General features: G+C 36.3%; 1 protein-coding gene across 3 annotated transcripts in view; it reads left to right on the forward strand.

The window, feature by feature from the left end:
- LOC136041818 (nuclear envelope integral membrane protein-like) overlaps positions 1–22,320 on the forward strand; it is a 72,589-nt gene that overhangs the window by 34,884 nt on the left and 15,385 nt on the right. Inside the window, exons 7-8 of one of the 3 annotated variants that reach the window (XM_065726591.1) lie at positions 1,709–1,870; positions 18,336–18,461. In XM_065726591.1, coding sequence (XP_065582663.1) covers positions 1,709–1,870; positions 18,336–18,461 — 288 coding nt within the window. Of the gene's footprint in view, positions 1–1,708; positions 1,871–17,061; positions 17,181–18,335; positions 18,462–22,320 lie in introns of those variants that run through there. The other 2 variants (XM_065726593.1, XM_065726592.1) reach the window with 2 other exon arrangements.

Genomic DNA, 22,320 nt, shown 5'->3' on the forward strand with positions numbered 1-22,320 from the left:
AAAAATACGAAATTCCACATTTTTGTAGATTGGACCTTGGAATTTTTTCTATAGGGTTCTCTGATACGCTGAATGCGATGGTGTAATTTTCGTTAAGATCTAATGACTTTTAGGGGGTGTTACCCCCTATTTTCCAAAATAAGGCAAATTTTCTCAGGCTCGTAACTTTTGATGACAAAGACTAAATTTGATGAAACTTATATATTTAAAATCAGCATAAAAATCCGATTCTTTTGATATATCTTTTAGTATCGAAATTCCGTTTTTTACAGTTTCGTTTACTATTGAGCCGGGTCGCTCCTTACTACAGTTCGTTACCACGAACTGTTTGATACTACATAAAACCTACAAAATAGGTATCATCCCGAATAATTTTTAAACGAAGTTTCTCTCATTAGATATTTTTTTTCCAATATTCGGTTGATATGGGCAGCCCATAGATGTAAGGGGTTGCAAACAAATTTTTCTAAGTGAAAATTAGTGAAAAGCCTAATCTTCGCTTGGTATTGATCTGAATAAGTGCTCACAGAAGCTCGGAGTTTTTAGGCAAAAAACGCTCTTTTTGAAGTTTCCAACACCTTTCTTCCCACAACAAGATCAACTGAGTTGTCACTGAATATTCGGTGTGAAACTGCATCCTTTCATTTTTAACTGCATCCTTTCATTTTTAACTGCATCCTTCCATTTTTGTGAACTATATGTACGTTTTGGGATCAATGCACCACCGCGTGGCAGTATAAATTATGAACTTGGAGGCTATTCAGCTGGATTTTTGAATTCTGAACTAATTTACCATCTTGGAATATTTACCAGACTGCTGTTTTTCCCTAGTCAGACCAACATTTTGTTTTATGGCACACATTGGCAGAAATTTGCAATAGTACGCCCTATTTGGCAATTTAAAAAGGTCAATAGAGCTATAATTTATTATTTAAATTATCTTTTTTTGGATATTCCACAGCCACTGAGATCACCCCAGTTAAGAAGAAAGGAAAAAATAAAACAAAGAAATTCATGTATATCCTTGACCACCCTTCTTGCGAAAACTGTAAAATTTTCGATTTAACACTTTTTATTTAAACTTCCGTTGATTGTGTAATTTTAATCAAGATCAGGCCTTGGGATGTTTCTAAATTACGCAATTTCTTTTGTGCGAAGAATTTTTGATCGTTTACAAGGAGATTTAAATATCTTGAATTAGTATTAAAAACGATTTTTTTATAGTAATTGATATTTAATATAAGTTTCTTATAAGAAAAATTTTCGCGCTTATTTTTTTGCGAATTGTCGCCATGGATGGTCCAAATCGCCCGATCTGTGATAGAATTTCAGATGGGTTCAAATCTAACGTTTCCAAAACACTAACACGCGCATTAACAAACTCATCTGTTGCAGCTAGTCAGTATATTAGACGATCCTTGTTTGTTAAAAGGGAGATGAGAAATTTATTGTGGGAATCGCCATCATTAGCTGTTGTAATATCTTGATTATTTTTCTTTCATTCACAGAAGAAAAAAATGGAGTTGAGAAATAGTTTTTACATATTAACTATTTTATTGCTCGTCTGCATTGTTTTTCTTTCTTGTTTTTGCATATGATATTTAGCTTTTGTTGATTATCTTTCAGTTGTATGGATGTGTAAATTTTTATTGCATATTTTTTTGTTCTGTTTTTTAATTCAAGTTTCACTTACACTTCTTGTTTATAGGATTTGTAAGTTTCCTCCCGCTGTTAAACTACTCACTGAAGAACAATATAATGAGCAAGGAGTTAAGGAGACGAAAAAAGCTTTGAACGATCTTAGGAAGCATGTTTCCAGTCCGGACTGTGACACTTGGAAGTTAGTTTCGAGGCTGAAAACCCCTCTTAGGTACTATTCTACTGTTCATATTTATAGTTGCTTTTAATAACCTCTCTAATTCTTTGCTCATACTTTTAATGATCAGAACTCAGTTAAATGGTCTGCTTAGGAAAATAATTTTAATGATTGGGAAGGATTTATACAGCCTTATTTTAACCGGTTCAAATCGTAAAGTCTAGCCGCATAAATAGTGTATAAATAATGCTGTTCTTTGAAACTCTAAACTACTACAAAGAGAAGTTGCTTTGTCGATGCAGCTACTCTGTCGTCTAGCAGCTGGCAGTGCAATAGTTTTTTTTTTTTTATTCAGCATACAACCCCTGGAAGTAAATAGCGCACAAAATTCTTGGTGAGTTACATTTTCCTGTTTGCTTTGACTGTATGCATGCTGCACACCTTGTAAATTTCCGCTGTATTGCTAAGAATCTGCTGATTTCTGTCTATTGAATGGCTTGACACAAGCAAGATGCATGGTCGTGAGCCTGCTTGGGCCGTGAGTCATGATAAGGGTATCTAGTCGAACCCGAATTTTTTAAATTTGTGACCCGAACCTGTGATAAGTCTTTAACAAGCCATTTTGTATTTTGGGAAGTTATGCACCTTTTTAATACTACTTTAAGCTAACGTAACACAGCCCGATACAGTACTTTGGGCTACATCAACAGGTTTTATGTTTTAATCATGGTTATTTAGGGCAAAATTGTTGGTTTTCCTCTCGCAGACTTTTTCGTTTATCGATTGAGGTTTAGAACTGGCAAGATGCCAAAGATGAATTTGAAATATGGTAAGGTATATTAGATCAAATTCATACACGGTGCTCATAAATGTTTATTTTCCAAGTTATAACTGGAAGCTCTGCTTTTCTTTGGGTTTGTAATATCGAGACTGATTCTTATTCTGATTTCTTGTTCAATCAACGTCTGATAGACGGTACATTCCTGGGATGCTTTAAAAAAGTTTATATAACTCCCATTCCTAAAATAAAAAGAACTCTCGCCCAATCATTTGCGCCTGATTAAAAAAAAAAAAAAAAAAAAAAAAAAAATGAAACATGCCTTTCCAAAGTGTTCGAATTATTTGTGTGAAAAATCGAAGGTAATTTAGAAACTCAGGAATATGGTTTCAGGCGTGGACATTATACTACTCATTATTTTGTACGTCTTCTTGACGATCTGATGAAATATCTCGAGATATTTCATACGCAGAAATTCTACCCAGCGCAATGGTGGTGGTTTTTGAAAGCATCCAATACCTGATAACTATCAACTGAGTGAGAGAAATGGGTACTCGGTAGTTTCTTGTAAGAATGTTTGCAAGTTTTCTGTACTATTGAAACCAATTTGTTTTACTCGCATATAAATTATTAAGGACCTTTGTCCTTAAATTAGGACATTGACAAAATTAGGACCTTTGTTCTTTTTGCTTGTTTTCAACCTTCTGTGAGTTCAAATATTAAGTCATTACAAGTTTAGTGATGTCCTGTCAAACTTGTCATTCCGCACCTCGAGCCTAGCAGAGAAAATCGTAACTTCATCGATATTTTCTTTACATTATCTGGAAGATGTAATGCTTGCGATTAGTGAAAGAAAAGGTCATGTTCGACGTCTTAGTTTCTTAAGAATCACAATTCCTTCTCAAGAAGATATCGGACTAACAACTAAAGATGAAATAATGATACGAGGAGTTATTTTCGAAAGCATTATGAAATGGGATTCAAATAAACAGTCTATCCCCCCCAAAAAAAATTTCCCCTCTGCCTAAAATCGTTTGTATCCCTCATTCCCTTTAACATCAGAATTTCCATTATTCGCAGTCAGTATTCTGTATAATGTCCGCTCAGGAGCCGAAAATGCTTGATCCGTTCGGCACTCAGGTCTAACTGCTATCCAAACAGAAAAGCTTGAAAATGTTCAGGATCAGACGTGCCAATTAATGCTTTGGGCAAATTACACATCCTAAGAGGACAGATTGCAGACATAGAGGCTTCAGTAGCTGTCTGAATGATGGGACTATTTTACGCTGCGTTTTGGAAATAATTGCCTAAACTCTGATGCCATCGCAAAATTCTACTGGATTTTCAAGAGCCACACGACCAGTCGGCCAAAAATACTCAGAGGAGTCGTCACTTAGTCATGCCAATCCCTTTGTTCTCCACCCCGAAAGACATCAAGACGGTATCAATCGTCCCTTGATACGTACTTTGTGAAGCCCTGCAATGATGGAATTCTTAAAACTGCTATGGAATGTTTTGATAATTTATTTTTATATTAATTTCATTCTATTGTGTTATATTTTTTTGTCGTGTTGCTGCTAGCTGTGTGATATTATGGCGTTAAAGAGTATTGATTTATTACTATTACCATCACCACTTTTTGGCCTTACTATCTTAAAACAAAAATGTGATTATTACAGCTTTCTGGTTATTTAAAGCTGGAAATAATAACAGAGATATCAACAAGTGATATTGACTGTATTGTCTAGAAGATATTGGTGACAGAAGGATTAAAAGTTAAATTTCCGAGTCTCGGACTCCTCCCATGTGAAAACCCTGGCTCCTCTTCTTAGAGGTTCCTTTGCCTTTTTTTCAATGCAGAATGTGTGTCTGCACCGCACTCTTATGAAACTTAAAATTCTGTTTCTGCAAAGCGAGAGTTTTGAATAGACTTACACAGTATATTCAGGAAACAAAATACACCACTTTGCGAAGCTATTCCCTTAGAAATAGTGGGGGGGGGTTATAGAAAGTTAACCGATGCCTTGAAACTGAAACCTGTCTTAAAGTGAGTCGCGTTAGTGACACACACATTGACCTTTCATATATCTGTATTTTCAAAAATGTGCTTGAATATAATTCGGTAAAAGTCTAAAGTACTCTCAGGTATCTTGAATTAGATAATGTAGTTTGTAGATGTTACGTTTTTCTCGAAAGGGCCACTTTCTTAAAACCAGTTATTTTTGGGTGGCGAACCAAAACTTTTCGTGTATTTTATCTTGACAATCAATATAAATGGAGATCCTGTTATATTCTTTTCAAAGGTCTTTTTTTTTAGTTTTGCCTATTATCAACGAGTACAAAGCATTACGGGAGCAACATTATGTTTTTGTTTCTTTTTCATAAATCACATACTATAGTTGTCAACCCCATCGACATTTCTTAAGAAGAATTTTCTCTAAAAAGAAAATTGGCATGTTCCTCAGAGACAGTTTCAAAATACAGCGTGTTCTTAAAACCACCTTTGTTTTCTATCTCCTGAAATCCAATGAAAGTCCGTAATTACTTCTAAATACAAATGTACGGAAATACACAAATACAAAATACAAATGCAAATAAAATACTAAATACACAAATACAATGTACATAAACTAAATCTGTATTACTCTGCCCCAAAACATAGTACCTAACACACAATCTGAATTATTGTTTCTAGAGCTGAAGCATGTACAAGCTAAGAGTTTGTTGCTTTAACATAGTACCTAATGTACCAATGTACCTAATGTACCAAAGTAACAATGTACCTAAACATAGTACCTAACACAATCTGCATTATTGTTTCTAGAGCTGAAGCATGTACAAGCTAAGAGTTTGTTGCTTTAACATAGTACCTAATGTACCAATGTACCTAATGTACCATAGTACCAAAGTAACAGTGTACCTAAACATAGTACCTAACACAAACTGCATTATTGTTTCTAAAGCTGAAGCATGTACAAGCTAAGAGTTTGTTGCTTTGCCTCCAAATATTACGCCTATTGATTCTTTGTGGTGTATCTAATGGCAAATAAAATTTGATTCTATTTCTACCACCGAATGATCACCACAAAAATATTTCAATAATAACTGCGAAACTATTCTTTTGTGTTGCGTCTTGCATCGTCATTTATAATTCTTGCAGAACCTCTTTTATGAAGACAACTGCCCCTGCCCTTAAATGTATGGTACATTTGTGCAAACTCTCAGTACATCATACAGCAATGTGGTATTATGATATCCAATCCTCAACAAATTATTTACATGATCTGGGTATAATTGGGACTCCCACTTCTCCTGCCCTCTGCATCCGCTCCAAGAAGTATCGCCTTCCGCCAGTCAAATCAGAAAGAGCTAGATTTCAATCAGATAACAGATTCCTCATATTGTAAATAAACTTAACTTAGTAGAAATGTCCCGAAGTTTCACGAGTCGATTTTCTTTGAAAAAACATATTTCAAAAATAGTTCTTTGCCTGGATAACGGATTGATTAATAATAGATTTTAGTATGTATTTTGTTGTGGTGTTCTCGCGCTGGGGTGGCCTTCTCTCTTATCTCCTACCTTGTATGTTTTTTTTTGCTTTAGTTTTTTTTCTTTTTGGAATTATTAGTATGACGAGACGTTGTGTTTTTTTTTCTATGCATTTGTACTGCCCCAGCCTTACGGGCTCTGCTCTCTGTTGGGGCATAATATTGTTTTTGTATATTTTTAATTTGAACTAATAAATATTGATTGATGGATTGATTGATTGATCACTGAGTACAAGTATGTAACCCCTCCTCCCTTAAGATTATCAGATTTTATGATTCTTGATCACAAGTTACTCTGGAGGAGAAAATTCCAGAACAATGAAACTTTGAAGTCTAATAGCACTTGAGCTGTAAAGGTCGAATAGACTTCCTGATGAACGTCTCTTTGGCTGCAGGTACCCCCTGTCAATATTCAAGTGGGTGTGAACGTCTCTGAAAATCTGTCTGCTCTGCCACTTGGCACTTAACTGAGTCATTCACGTTTATTGAAAACAATATTTGTCTTGAATAGTCTTTGGAAAGAACTAATAAAATTAAAATGAATAATTGATATATAATGATATTAATTTTTGTAAGCTCAGCAGTTCAAGATTTTATTTCACTTAAATTTGTATTTTATTTTCAATGTTATGAGCACAAATGAAAATATTTGTCATATAATTCTTTTTCAATAAAGCGCCATTGACGCAGTTTGCTTTAGACTTTTACAAGGGGGCAGTAGCCAAATTCTTGTTTGTAGATATTTTAATTCGTTTTAAAATTGATTTGCATAATAAAATCGGGTTATACTCGTTTTAAGGTTTATTTATTCATTTATATTAATTACTTTTGTATCTTTATTTAATATGACTGTTCATTTATTTTCTGTTCGTATTGGCTTTTATTTGTACTTTTATAGTAATTTCTGTTTATTTTGAGTTTGAATTTCTATAGGAAAATTCTGTATGTAATAAATGGACAAGTTACTTAAATTACATTTCTTGCCCCGGGGGCTGCAGGGGCATGGCATCCCCATAGGCTTAGCTATTAGACGTTGCGAGTATTTTGAATAATCGATTTTTTAGATCTTTATCAGTGTTAAGGAGAGAATGTGAAAAGGCAAGAGGGGGGAGGAGTGGTTGCCCTTCTTTGCTTTTTCAACATGCCTTTAAAGTTTCAACTTAACACCCTGACCTGTTCCTTCGATACTACTGTTGTGTCCTTTTGAAAACCCTCCTGCATATAGTGTGTTTTAATTTTGTTTGACATCCTCCTCAAGATTTTCTAAGAGTTTTATCTTAATATTCTTAGCCTTTTTGCAGACTCAAAATCAGAAATGCTATCTTTCCTCTATTACCAACCTTGCATATAAACAATGGGCAACTTATATAACTTACAACACTTGCCCCAGGGGCTGTGGGGCTAAGTCATCCTTGGAAGTATAGTTATTTGACTTTACTGACTAGTTTTTGATCAGATATCTTTTGAGAGAGGGCAGCTAAAAAGGGAACGGGGGACTGGTTGCCCTTCGACCACTTTTTAACATTTTCATCAACATGTCCTGGAAGTTTAAACTTCCTACCCTCTTTTCTTGCGATATTGCAGATACGCCTTTTTGATAGATAGGATGCACAGTGTATACTTAGATTTAGTTTAACATGCCCCTCAAAATTCTCCGAGATTTCGTCTTAATAACCTTAGCTTATTTGAACATACTTAGAATCGAAAATTTCTACTTTTTCGTAATGATAAATCCTGCTTGTAAAAAAGAGCAAATTGCGTAATTTGCAATCCTTACCCTGGGGGCTGTGAGGGCCTTGTATCCCTGGAGGCATAGTTCTTAGACCTTATGACTGTTATAAGTAAATCACTTTTTCAGAATTTTATATCAGTGATGAGGGGAGAGAACATCTAAAAAGGACGGGGGGGGGGGCTGGTTACTCTCTGATAGCTCTTAAATAGACCCTGAAATTTTCAACTTAGTACCCTCAACCGTTCCGAAGATATTCATGATACATCTTCCTGACAGTCAGCATGCCCACAGTGTGTATTGTTGTGTTCAGCATCCCTTTCTAAGGCTACGGGGGCTATGTCATCCCCATGGGCATAGTTATTTGATCTTTTGACTACTTTGAACAAGATGTCTGTTTCAAAATTTTCATCAAAAATTTTTGGAACGATTGTAATTAAAAAGGCATGGGAAGGGGTTGGTGGCCCTCCAACCACTTTTGATCGTATCCCCTTCAATATGTCCTGGAAGTTTCAACTCAATACCCACAGTCGCTCTTAAAATGTTACAGGTCATCCTTTTTGATAAACTTGATGCGCATAGTGCCTTTTGATTTACTACTACATACCCCTCGATTTTTCTCCAGGGCTTCACCTTAATGTCCTTAACCTTTTCAGGTGCACCTAGAATCAAATATTTCCCCATTTCCTAATGGTAAATCCTGGCTGTAGAAAAAAACGAGTAAATCGCATAATTTACAATCCTTATGCCGGGGCTATGGGGGTAGGGAATTCCTGGCAGCTAGACTGGCTATTAGACCTTTTGACTAGTTTGAACAAAATAACGATTCCGAAATTTCGATCAGTGTTGAGTAGAGAGACTACGGAAAAAGAGCAAGAAGGGGACTGGTCGCTGTAAAATCTTTCTTCAACATTTCTTCAGCATGGCTTGAAATTTTCAATTTAATACCATCTATCAGTCTTTAAATATTGATGATGTTCCTTTTTCAACCAGTAATCACATAGCGTTTTGATTGTTCTCGGCATCGCCTTCAACATTCAAACAGTTCGTGGTAACGAACTGTAGTAAGGAACCAGCTGAATAGTAAACGAAACTCTAAAAAATGGAATTTTGATGCTAAAAGATATATCAAAAGAATCAGATATTTATGCTGATTTCAAATATATAAGTTTCATCAAATTTAGTCTTTGTTATCAAAAGTTACGAGCCTGAGAAAATTTGCCTTATTTTGGAAAATAGGGGGAAACACTCCCTAAAAGTCATAGGATCGTAACGAAAATCACACCATCGCATTCAGCGTATCAGAGAACCCTACAGAAATTTTTCAAGGTCCAATCTACAATAATATGGGATTTCGTATTTTTTGCCAGAAGACTAATCACGGGTGCGTGTTTATTTTTTTATTTATCTATTTTTTTCCCCAGGGGTCATCGTATGGACCAAGTGGTCCTAGAGTGTTGCAAGAGGGCTCATTCTAATGGAAATAAAACTTTCTAGTGCCCTTTTTAAGTGACCGGAAAAATTGAAGGGCACCTAGGCCCCCTCCCACGTTCATTTTTTCCCAAAGTCAACGGATCAAAATTTTGACATAGCCATTTTGTTCTGCATAGTCGAAAACCATAATAACTATGTCTTTGGGGATGACTTACCCCCCACAGTCCCTGGGGGAAGGGCTGCAAGTTACTAACTTTGACCTATGTTTACATACAGTAATGATAATTGGGAAGTGTACCGATGTTTTCAGGGGAACTTTTTGTTTGGGTGTGGGGCTCGGGGGAGGCGGCTATATGGTAGGATCTTTCCTTGGAGGAATATTTCATGGGGGAAGAGAAATTCAATGAAAAGGGCACAGGATTTTCTAGCATTGCTATTAAAGAAAAACAATGAAAATATAAACATGAAAAAGTTTTTTCAATTGAAAGTAAGGAGAAGCATTAAAACTTAAAACAAACAGAGATTATTATGCATATGAGGGGTTCTAAAAATACTTTAGCATAAAGAGCGAGGTATTTAGAAGGAGATAAATACTTCCCTCTTTATGCTAAATTATTTTTAGTAATTTCAACTATTTATTCTACGGCCTTTCTGATTCAGGGGTCATTCTTAAAAAATTGGGACAAAACTTAAGATTTAGTGTGAAGAGCGAGGTATTAACGAGGGGACAAACTCCCTCATATATATAATCAAAAATATAAGAATATAAAAGTTTGTTACTTAAGTTAATTCTTAAGTTACGTATATTTTTTACTAATAAAAACGTTCCTTAAAAATTAAAAGTTTTAGTTGCCTTTATAAGCAACCGAAAAATTGGAGGGCAACTAGTCCTCCTTCCCCACCCCTTATTTCTCAAAATCGTCTGACTAAGAGAAAGTCATTTAGCCAAAAAAAGAATTAATATGCAAATTTCATTTAAATAATTTATGTACGGAGAGCCAAAATCAGACATGCATTAATTCAAAAACTTTCAGAAATTAAATAAAAAAACAAGTTTTTTAATTAAAGTAAGGAGCGACATTAAAACTTAAAACGAACAGAAATTACTCCTTATATGAAAGGGGCTTTTCCTCCTCGACACCTCGCTCCTTGCGCTAAAGTCTGATTCTTTCTCGCAACTCTACTTTTTAAAACAATAAAAAACTTTAACGTAAAGAGCGGGGTGTCGAGGAGGAAAAGCCCCTTTCATATAAGGAGTAATTTCTGTTCGTTTTAAGTTTTAATGTCGCTCCTTACTTTCATTTCAAAAACTTGTTTTTTTTTTATTTAATTCGTTAAAGTTCCACCTTAATACTGTATGATCAACATGTATGATCAAACATGCCTTCGGAGGCTGGGGGAAGGTGTGTCAATCCAGAGGCATAGTTAATTGACCTTTGAATTATTTTGAACGAAATGGCTGTCTCAAAATTTTGATCTGACACATTTGGAGAAAATGGGGGATGGTTGCCCTTTGATCATTTTTTACTTTCAACAAGGACAGTGAAACTTTCGATTTCCAATCAAACTTTTTACAACCAATCCTTCCATTAAAACTTTGTATGTTAACTATAAGCAGCTTACATAACTTACAACCCTTGCTCTCGGGGCTGTGCGGGATTTGTCAACCCCTGAATTATAAAGATTTGACTTTCAGACTGTTTTGAACAAAATGTTATCTCAAAATTTTGATCGAGTGCATCTGGGAAAAAAGGGGCGTGAGAGGGGGGGAGGGTGGTTCCCTCCGATCACTTGGAATCTTAAAAAGAGCTCTAGAACTTTCGATTTCCAATCAAATGAGCCCCCTAAAAATTTATACGACAACCCCTTCCGTAAAAAGCTTAGACGTTAACAATGGAAAACTAGCATAACTTAAAGCCCTTGCCCTGAGGGCTTGGGGGGTTTCAAACCCGCAACCACTGTGATTTGATCTTCTTACTATTTTGAAAAAGTAGTTATCTCAAAATTTTGATTTTAAACATTTGGGGAAAAGGGCCTGGGGGATGGTTGCTCTCCGACCACTTTTGACTCTTAAAAGGGAACTGGAACTTACGATTTCAAATTGAATGGTCCCCCTCTGGATGACCACCCTTTCCATAAGAACCTTATATGCTGTTACCTAACCTACAGCCCTTGCCCTGGTGGCTCTGGGGGACTTTGTCAACTCCAGAGATATGTTTTTCTGTCCTTTTGGACGATTTTGAACAAAATGGCTATCTCAAATTTTTTGGGGAAAATAGGGCGGGGGGGCTAGTTACCTTCCAATTACTTTAAACTGTTAAAAGGGGTACTAGAACTTCCAATTTCAATTTGAATGAGTGCCCTCTGAAGTCTGTACGACCACTCCTTCCGTATGAAGTACCTCTAGGAATAAAAGTATAGTAAATAATAATACATTGAAGTTATATGGTCTTTGCTATAGGCAACACTATAGTGTTGCTTCTGATAGGTCGGAGAAGAGAGTGCTGCCCACAAAATTGTTGTTCTCATTTCCTTTTGACCCAGGGTAGTAGCCTCATATATCTGTAAGTCATAAGACCTTTCTGGCTAAGCATAACGATACGATAAAGTGTAGAGCAAAGGAAAAAACGGGATAATTCACAGCTAATGAATAAAGAAAAATGCAAATAGTTTGGTTGATACCTCTGCTCAGCCGCCCTCAGTGCCAAAAGAAAAAGAAGTAGATAAATGTCTACGAAACAAAATCTTGTCAAAAATGTCTCAGCCCGAGGATTTGAATTTTTTCTTTGTTTTTAACTGGCTGGGATTTATCTTATTTTTTCTTTGTCATGCATTTTCTCCTGTTGGTCATCGCTGAAAAATTGCCTGACTACCTTTCTCCCGAACAGTTCTTGACGAGGGGGGGGGGGGTTCTGAGGTTAGGAATAAGCTACTGAAGATTATGAACATGATCTTTGAAAAAGAGGAAGTACCCAATGATTTTAGGAAAACCTTAATTAAACCACTGTATAAGAAAGGCGACAAGAGTGAGTGTCGTAATTATTGAGGCATTAGTCTGGTCTCTGTAGGTAGAAAATTACTTAGTAATATGATACTTTTTAGACTGAAAGATGCTGTAGACAATGTTTTAAGGGAAGAACTGTGTGGTTTTAGAAAAGGTAAAGGATGTGTCGACCCAGTTTTCACTCTTAAGTTAATAACTGAGAAGTCCCTTCGTTGTCAAACACCTTTGGTCCTCATTTTTATAGAATATGAGCAAGCTTTCGATTCTGTTGATAGAAGAGTGTTAGCAAAGGTTTTATCCTTATATGGTGTACCAGAAAAATACATTAAAGGGGCTTGTGCTATGTACAAGAATAATACTGCTGCGGTTAAGGTAGAAAATGAGGTTAGCGACTGGTTTTGTTTAAATCAGGAGTTAAGCAGGGTTGTGTTTTATCCCCCTTTATATGGATCATTTTGATGGACCTCGTCTTAAGGAGCACACGGAAGGCAATCGGAGACGACGGAATCAAATGGGGAGGGAAAACGCTCCTGGACTTAGATTATGCTAATGATTTAAGTATATTAGATGAAAGTGTGAGCAAAATGCATGAATTTTTAGAGGTTTTGCGAGTTCATGGTGCTAGAATAAGCTTGAAAATTAATATGAAGACTAAGTCACTAAGGCTTGGAATAAGTGAAGATGAAACGATGACGTTGGGTAATGAAAAGATTGATCAGGTTGGCAGCTTCACTTACCTTGGTAGTATTATTAGTAAAGACGGTGGGAGCAGTGAAGATGTTAAAAGTAGAATAGCTAAGGCTCAGGGTGTTTTTTCACAGTTAAAAAAACTTGGAAGAATAGAAAGATAAGTCTGCAAACCACGATTAGAATATTGGAAGCTACAGTGATGACAGTGGTCAAATATGGCTCTGAAGCATGGGCGCTCCGAAAAGCAGATGAAAACTTACTAGATGTTTTCCAGAGAAATTGCCTACGGATTGTTCTGGGTACCCGTCTGACTGACCGTATTTCAAACAGTAGGTTGCACGAAAAATGTGGTTCAATCCCGCTTTCTAGGGCTATAATGAAAGAAAGGTTGAGATGGCTAGGCCCTGTTCTACGGATGAAGGATGACAGATTACCGAAGATTGTCCTTTTTGGCCAACCGTCTGGGGCTACACGGAAACCAGGTCGTCCTTGTCTGGGTTGAAAGGATGTCATAAATAAAGATTTAAAGGAAATGGGAACTTCCTGGGGGGTGTAAAGAGGGAGGCTTTAAATAGATTAGGTTGGAGGAGCGTGCGTAGCTGTGTTGGCCTCAGGCGGCTTGGTGCAGGCGGTGAGTTATTAGCACTAGTAGTAGTAGTATAGCCCCATCTTGTGCTTCTTATCATGCAGATAGAAATTCGGTACCACTTTAGCCTCAATCAAGACTAATTGCAAATGCTTGCATGTTTGTGTTATCAGAAATTGAGCTTACGTTTCTGCTAAAAAGCTGGTGGGAAAGGGGAGATTGTTGGAGGGACTACGGACCGACTTCCTGACTCAATTCATGCAAATTCAAAATAATTGCACGTTTTAGATTTTAAAAGGTGTTACCTTTCTGCTAACTATTCGAGGTGGCGGGGAGTTTCAGAGGGGTGAAGGGCCCACTTTAGTACTCTAATCATACAGATAGAAAATTCTTTTGTGGATCTGGTTCAAACAGGGAGTATATGCTTATCTTCGTGCTAATATCTTGCGGATGTTGGAGTGACCTTTGGTCCTCTTTAGCTCTCTAATCATACTATTTAAATCTCTGTATGATTCCGGTTCAAAAATAATGCAACGTGTCTAACAGTAGACTAGATTTTGGTGAGGGGAGGATATTGGATCGGTCATAGGCCCACATCATGCCACCACTAATATAGATTAAAAGTTTTTTTTTGTCATTTTACTGCAAACAAAGTGCAGGAAATCTACCGTTTCACGAAAAAAGTATTAGGGAGAGGGTGGGTGCTGGAGGTTAACGGCAACTTTTGAATCATTCTGATTGAAAATCCTTATATAATTTTGTTACAATTAAGTTTCAATATGTCTACCTTTGTTCTAAAAGCGGGTTGAGAGGTAAGTAGGAAGTTGTTGAAGGGGCCCGTTTCTACCTTGATCCTCCTATCACGGTTACTTGAAAGATTTGCATGATTCTGGTTCAAAAGAGGCACATCATGCACCCTTAGTGCTAAGGGATTGGCAACGAGAAGGTTGGCGGGATGCTGGAGGGACCACGGGACCCCCTTATGCCTTCAATGAAATATATTGGAAAGCTTTGCATAACTCTGCTTTAAATAAGACTCAAAATATCGGCCTTTCTGCAAAACTTATCTGGAACAGACGGGGAAGGAGCATTGTAGAGGCCATGGATACATTTTTTGCTACAATGATGCTAATGGAAAATTTTTAGTATGATTTTGGTTCACAAGATGCAACACTCCTGACTTTTCATTAAAAAGTTGGTGGTGGTGTGGAAGAAAAGGGCTGTAAGAGAAGTTACGGGCCCACTTTGGTCCATTAACCAAAGTGCTTAATTTCTGTTCATTTCTGAAGTTTTTGAGTAAAAGTGATAAAAAGCGTATCCGCGTTTACTTTTTCCGGTTTTGTAAATACTTTCTTGGAATTCCACTATGGTTCAAGAATAGTTATATTATAAGAAAATTCGGAATATTTGACATTACCGTTAAAATGGAACAATAATACGACCGATTTCTTAGACTGTCTAGAGAAAATAGAATAAACTTTCCCCTTAATTGTCTCATTTAATGGAAAAACAGTTTTGTCGTTATTTCTGTAATAAAATAAATATTTATGCGCTATGTTTATGGGTGCTATTTTATAAGTTATGTTATTAGTTATAGGTCATGTTTTGTGAGTGGTTTTTCGAGTTATGTGCAAAAAAGCTATGATTTACTTAATTTTCATTAGATGTGTAATTTTATATTTTTCAGTTTTCTTTCCATACTCCTCTGTGTACACCTTTTGTATTTAAAGAGGGCATAAATAAATTATTATTATTATTATTAATCATACTACTAGAAATACTTGGATGAATCCGATTTTGAAAACGATGCCAAATGCCTACCTTTTTACTAAAGAGTTGGTAGTAGAAGAGCCGGGGTGGGGCTAGAGGGGCCATTGGGTCATTTTTGTTCTCCAACCAGGCAAATTTGGAATCCTGGTGTGACTCTGGTTCAATGAGGTAGAACTTACCTAATTTTTTGTAAAAGCCTCTACTGTGGAAGTGTCGTTATTCGATTTTTTTTCTGGAGGTGCGCCACAACAAAGAAGATGTTAGCTCCTGAAATTTCAAAATGGTGGATTATGACCTAATTTTCTTTAGAAAAAAGAAAGAAAAAAAAATCCTGTGGTACAAGTTTCCCATCTCGCCTAGTAATATTGATCAGTGTTAAAAAAAAAGAATGGTATCTCTTAGTTTAAAAGTTTTTTTTCTGGGTTAACTTTCTGACATCACTACTAAGAAAAGAATGAAGAATAAGTTCCAACTTGCTTAGCAATGAAAGAATTATTAAAATTTAGGAGGCACATGGGACACTATTCCTCTGCTTCAGTACTTAAACACAGAAAATGAAATCGTATATACAACCTTAATCACAACCAGAAATGGCTTGTAAAAGTAGATGGCAGTTATTTGAAGCCGTGAGATGATAATCCTCTTTTGATTATGTAGATTTTTCTATCTATTACTCTTAAGAAAATATTCTGGCAATGGGCTCAGAGAATCGTCACAAATCTTAAGTGCTTTTGTATTTGAGTATATCTCCAATTTTGAACTGCTGCATGCTTAAAGGTAGCTCTCCACTCAGGAGCAGAAACATGGTTGGGGGAAGCGAAAGCTCGGAGGAGTAATTTCGGATCGTCCTCTCTAACAGAGTGCAAACCTCTATTTTGGTTCACTCTCCTTAGGTTCCGGCTCAAGGAGAAGCCAAAACCGCTCTTTTCGGCCCCAAGCAAGAAACATGGGCAACTCTCCAAAGTTTAATGTCGTATTCAGTCATCGGGTAGGAGTGCCACACTTTCCATAAAAACCAGAGAGGTTAGATCCTTAACGCTTTCCGTTTGTAAACTGAAATCGGCGACTAGGAAAACGAACCAAAATACAAATAGGACAAAACCAGTGTGTAATTCCCGCAATACAATTAGCGAAAAACTAATATCTTTCCATTTTACCACATTTATTCTTTATCAATTTAAGTACAGATGATGTTTTTTTATGGTTTAAAATTTTATGAGGAAGTAGAATTTAGGAAAAACGTTCAAAAAATAAGCAACTTATATATATAAAAAAAAATGCAAGAAAACATTTAAAAAGTCATAAGAATATTTTTTGTTTTTTTATGGGGGAGGGACTTGAACTTGAAACCCCTCTTTCTATTTAACAATATATTCACACTCGTGACACTATTATGATTATGTTGTTTCCTCGAACTGGTTTTGGTACTATGGTGTGCCAAGCATTAGAAATGCCTTTTAAAGTGGGGGGGGGGGTTCAGTTCTTAGCAAGATTAAACACCCCCATTCTACAATCTTAATATTGGATACTTCCTTATTTGAATCTTGAGAAAATTTCTAGGTTATGCCAAGATTTTTCATTGGGTCTCCTTTGCCTTTAACATACCTCACATCACTAGATTTGCTTTATGAGAGAGGTGGGGCCGAAAAATCCATGTTATTAAACCTACAATAGCTGGGGAATTGATAGCCGTTCTTCATTTATAGAGTGCCCAAGTACCAAAGGGAAACAGCTGTAGTGTTTTAGATCCTAGTGCTTCCCGTTGTCTCCTGGGCTTGGGCGAGAGTGGACGTCGATTTAAAAGTAGCTCTTGTTAAAACCACGTAAGAAATTCTACATTTTCTATTTCATTTTCAAATAAAGTCTTTAAAATAAACACAGTTTCTGAAATTATTGTAGGTACGGGTGCGTATTTTTGCTATACACTGCATAAATAAATGGATATAATAAACATGTAAAAACAATAACAGATTATTTTCAAAGACTTGTTCATATGATATTCATGATTATGAACAAAGACTTGTTCATAATCATGAATATGATATTTAGGTTGCTCTATAGTATCCCCTTCTTTTACTAAATTATGAAATATTAATATTAGATGATGTTTTTGTTTGTAGTCGTTGGCCCTTCGTTTTATAATTGAAGAGCATCGTTATTCTCTACTCAACACGCCAAGTATTTTGAACTTTCGACTCTCTGTTTTCACTACTCTAAGATTCTAATAGCATTCTTGAAAGATTCTGAACTAATTGCTCCAAAAGTCAAGCTTGAGAATAGAAAACGGTTATTCATGTTCTCTTGTTTTAATGAGGTCTATTTCCTGTTGTCGCGTGAAAAGAAGAAGTGGAATAAAAAAAACTGTGAGTTCTATGGTCAACCACAAACGAAGCCTATATTATATTTTCCCAACGGCAGAAAAAAAAGGAAAAAGTGCACTCGTCAGCTACTTGTTTTAAGTTTTTCCAAAGGATAGATCCTTCAAACGAACGCCAGAGCGAACAGAAGATTGGTAACTAACATTTCATACGACTTCATATGAAACAATGATTGTTTCTATTTCATTAAAAACAATTGCAGATTCAGAAATAACAAATAGAGATCTCATTCATTTTCCAACTTGTTGATCATTTTGAATTTAAAGGCATCATTTCCGTACGTTTTCTTCTAAAAGAAGATTTTGACACAGAAATATTACTCAGTCAGTGTTTATTTAATACATTTGAGGAGAATATAAAAATGTTGGAGATTAATAATAAACTGAAAAAAGCAAGGCATAGAATCAAAAATATCTTAAAACTTCGAATGTGAAATACAATGTTTATTGTAAAAGCACGGAGCAAATTAACTTTTGCTATGACCAATTGCCCTAGCCCTAGCCCTATCCAAATTATCCTAGCCAAAGCCATATGGTATTTCACGCCATAATTTAACGGCAATTTAAGTCCTCTTTTTTTTTAATGTGGTATCTTTCCTGTAGTGATCTGAAGAGAAGAAATGGAAAAAGAAACTTTGTAGAGTTCTACAGTCAACCAAGAACGAAGTCTATATCACGTTCTCTTAACGGGAAAGACTGCATTATCTTGGTCCCGAAAAATTCACCAAGGTCTGTTTGTATTATTTTCCAAAATGGACTTATTCTATAACAATTTTCTATATTATTAGATTAAACATCTTTATTACTAAGAAACAGGGGTAATTTCAGTCGCTCAATATAAAAACATTACGGCGAAAATAAAACAAATACAAAACTGAATTGCTATACGGTTTTCAATATCTTGCATAGAAACGCAATGGAAAATTAGTCTATTATTTTAGGAAAGGAGTCTTGAGAACCAGATTTTACAGTAACAGAATCTGGTTCTCTATGAATAGCTTAGCTTCAAAAAAGAAATAAATGCTCATAAGGTCTCTACGACATATCTAATTTATTATTTAAACTGAATTTTAAAGTAAAAAGTCATTTTTTTTTTTACAATTTGGGTTCCTGGACGCCTTCCTTTCATGCTATTAGCTGTTCTTATCGAAACTGATTTTTATTTAAGGCCGTGATTAAGTGAACTGATGGAACTCGAAAATCCCATGTTAAATTAAAAATTTTTATTTAAAAAGTACTCAAGTATTCATTGGCGGAAGATGCCGCTTTTAATATAAGGCCATAGCTTCTTGAAGATGCTACAAAATGTTTGAAAGGATTTTGCTCTATTTCCTCTAATTGCTTAGAAATCTTAGAAAATGTCTAGGTCTTTTTCACAAGTGTACTCGATAAAAGATATTGTTTTTAGAACAAAATTGGTACTATCATGAGCAGAAGACAATAACCTGTAAGATGATTGGAACCATTTTTCGATTTATTTTCCTGTTTTCTAACAGTCCCCTAGAATATTTTCAGCTACCTGAAATTTTTACAAGTCGGTTGCCAGAAAGAATCTTTTCAGATCGCCGATAATACCCCCCAGAGACCAAAATGACAAGCTGGTATAATCAGCTGCTTGTTAATAGTGTGAAATTTTCATAAATTATTTCAATGCAATGAAGAAACCTAGAAATGAGAAATAGTCAGGAGCCTTCAGTAAAGTTGTGCACACAAAGCCGAAATCATGGGGAAAATTAAATCAAAGCGAGGTATACATCTTAAAAGTGTTACCACACATAGACAGCACCTTTGTAAAAAGTATTTGGAGCTTGGTAGATGTAAATATCCGAAATACCTAATAATGCGGTACGGTGAAGAACTAGACAAGTCAAGAGATTTAGGTCAAGCGATAAACCTTGAGGCAGAGCAGAACCCCGTAGCTTCCTCCCCGTTTCCCTACCGGGTCGTGACTGGTGGTAGAAACTTGGATTGCGACGAATTGAAGGATTGCCGGCTAGAGACTTAAGTTTGGAAGCACAGGTGAGGAGGAAACAACCCGTAAAAATCATAGAACCTTAACGAAATTTACACCACCAGATTCAGCGTTCTTGACAAAATTGCTGGAACTATATGAGAAGAGTAGCAGCTCTTGGTGTAAGAAGTTATTGTTTTACTTCATACGGGATGGGAAGGTGGGGGGGGGGGGTGAGGTACAAGTACTTGTGTTAAAAAATTACGTAAAATTAAGTTGTTTTAAAAAAACATTGTTTTCCCCGATTCAACCAGATGGTTGAATCGGGGAAATCAACTTTATCAAGTCAATTTATGCAGGTCCCTGACACGCCTACCAATTTTCATTGTCCTAGCACGTCCAGAAGTACCGAACTCGCCAAAGCACTGGACCCCCCTAACTACCCCAAAGAGAGTAGATCCAGTTCGGTTTCATCAATCACGTATCTACGACTTTTGCTTATTCTGCTCACCAAGTTTCATCCCGATCTCTCCACTCTAAGCGTTTTCCAAGATTTCCGGTTTCCCCCTCCAACTCTCCCCCAGTGTCACCAGAACTGGTCGGGGTTTAAAGTAAGAGATCTGAGACATGATTTCCTTTTTAATATCAAGTTCAAAAATACCTCACGAACGGTCTCCCTCTCTTAAGTTAGAATACCTATATTTTGTAATTTTTCCGAATTAACACCCCCTCCAACTCCCCCAAAGAGAGCGAATCCATTTTGGTTGTGTCAGTCACGTATCTAGGACTTGTGCTTATTCTTCCCACCAAGTTTCATCCTGATCACTCCACTCTAAGCGTTTTCCAAGATTTCTAGTCCCCCCCCCAAATCCCTTAATCCCAAATGACACTGGATCCGGCCGGGATTTAAAACATGAAATCTGAGTTACGAGGTCCTTCCAAATATGAAATTTCATTCGATGAAATTCATAATCGGATCACTCCTTCGTTAATTAAAAATACCTCATTTTTTCTAATTTTTCAGAATTAAACCTCCCCCCAACTCCCCAAAAGAGAGTGAATTCGTTCTGTTTATGTCAATCACGTATCTAGGACTTGTGCTTAATTTTCCCACTAAGTTTCATCTCGATCCCTCCACTCTAAGCATTTTACAAGATTTTAGGTTTCCCCCTCCAATGTCACTTGATCCGGTCAGAATTTAAAATAAGAGCTCTGAGACATGATATAATTCTAAATATCAAATTTAATTAAGATCCAATCTAATTTTTCCAAATTAACCGTCCTCCCACTCCCCCCCCAGATGGTCGAATTGGGGAAACAACTATTTCAAATTTAATCTGATCTAGTCCCTGATACGCCTGCCAAATTTCATCGTCCTGGCTTATCTGAAAGTGCCTAAACTAGCAAGACCGGGACTGACAGACCGACAGAATTTGCGATTACTCTATGTCACTTGGTAAATACTAAGTGCCATACAAAGTAATTTTTCTCTGGGGATGGAATATTTGGTTGAAGGTTGGCTTCCGTATGACTTATTTTGGAAAAGGGTCGTTTCCAGGCTTTGGGCAAGCCATGGATGGAAGTAGTTATAGGCCCTACTAAACTGAAAGAAAACTCGACTTTCTTAAAACTTAAAACCCCCTCCCCCTCGCCCTATTTTAGATAGGACTTGTGATATCAGAGCTCGATATGAGCCCTGATCCTAGTCATCTTTGGTCTAGCTTTCATTTGGATCCGTTGCTCCATTCGCAAGTTATACTAAATTAAACCAAAAGCTTGACTTTTTTCAGCACTTAAAACCCACTTCCCCTCGTTCTATTTGAGCTAGGGTTTTCATCTCAAAACTTGATGCCTGTCATGGTCTTAGGCACCTTTGGTTTAATCTTCACTGAGATCCATCAATCTCTCACAAGTTACACTGAATTAAATGAAAAACTCAACTTTTTTAGCACTTAAAGCCCCCTCCCCCTAATTAAGCTAGGGTCTTCATCTCCAAACCTTATGTGTCTTATGGTTTTGGCATCTTTGGCTTGACTTTCATTGAGATCCATTACTTCATTCGCAATTTAAACTGAGTCAAACAAAAAACTCAACTTTTTTAGCAATTAAAGCCCCCTCCCCCTCGCTCTAATTAAGCTCGGGTCTCCATCCCAGAACTCAACGCATATCATACTCTTAGGCATCTTTATTCAATTTTCATCGAAATTCATCTCCATATGCAAGTTACAGTGAATTAAATGAAAAACTCGAATTTTTTTAACACTTAAAGCCCCATCGCCCTAATTAATCTCAATTTTAATCCAAATAGTTCGATTTTAATACAAATCTGACTGGTGGTTCTCCCGCTATACTCCATTGCACAGACGGGCGGACAGACAGACAGATCTCAAAAACCTATCTTGATGGATATTTTCCACTATCCAAATAGGTGATGATACCTGGATGATCATAATATAATAATAATAATAATAATTGATTCCAGAAAAAGCCCGTGGGCCATAGGAAATTTACATAACAAAAAACAAACAACAAATTAACTAAATTAAATTAATACCATTTAAAGAAAACGCTCCCGATGTGCCGCTGCAATCCTTACATATTTTGCTATCCTTTTAATACTCAGGAAATTTGTCTATT

This window comes from Artemia franciscana, unplaced genomic scaffold (assembly GCF_032884065.1).
Source record: "Artemia franciscana unplaced genomic scaffold, ASM3288406v1 PGA_scaffold_38, whole genome shotgun sequence".
NCBI classification, from domain to species: domain Eukaryota; kingdom Metazoa; phylum Arthropoda; class Branchiopoda; order Anostraca; family Artemiidae; genus Artemia; species Artemia franciscana.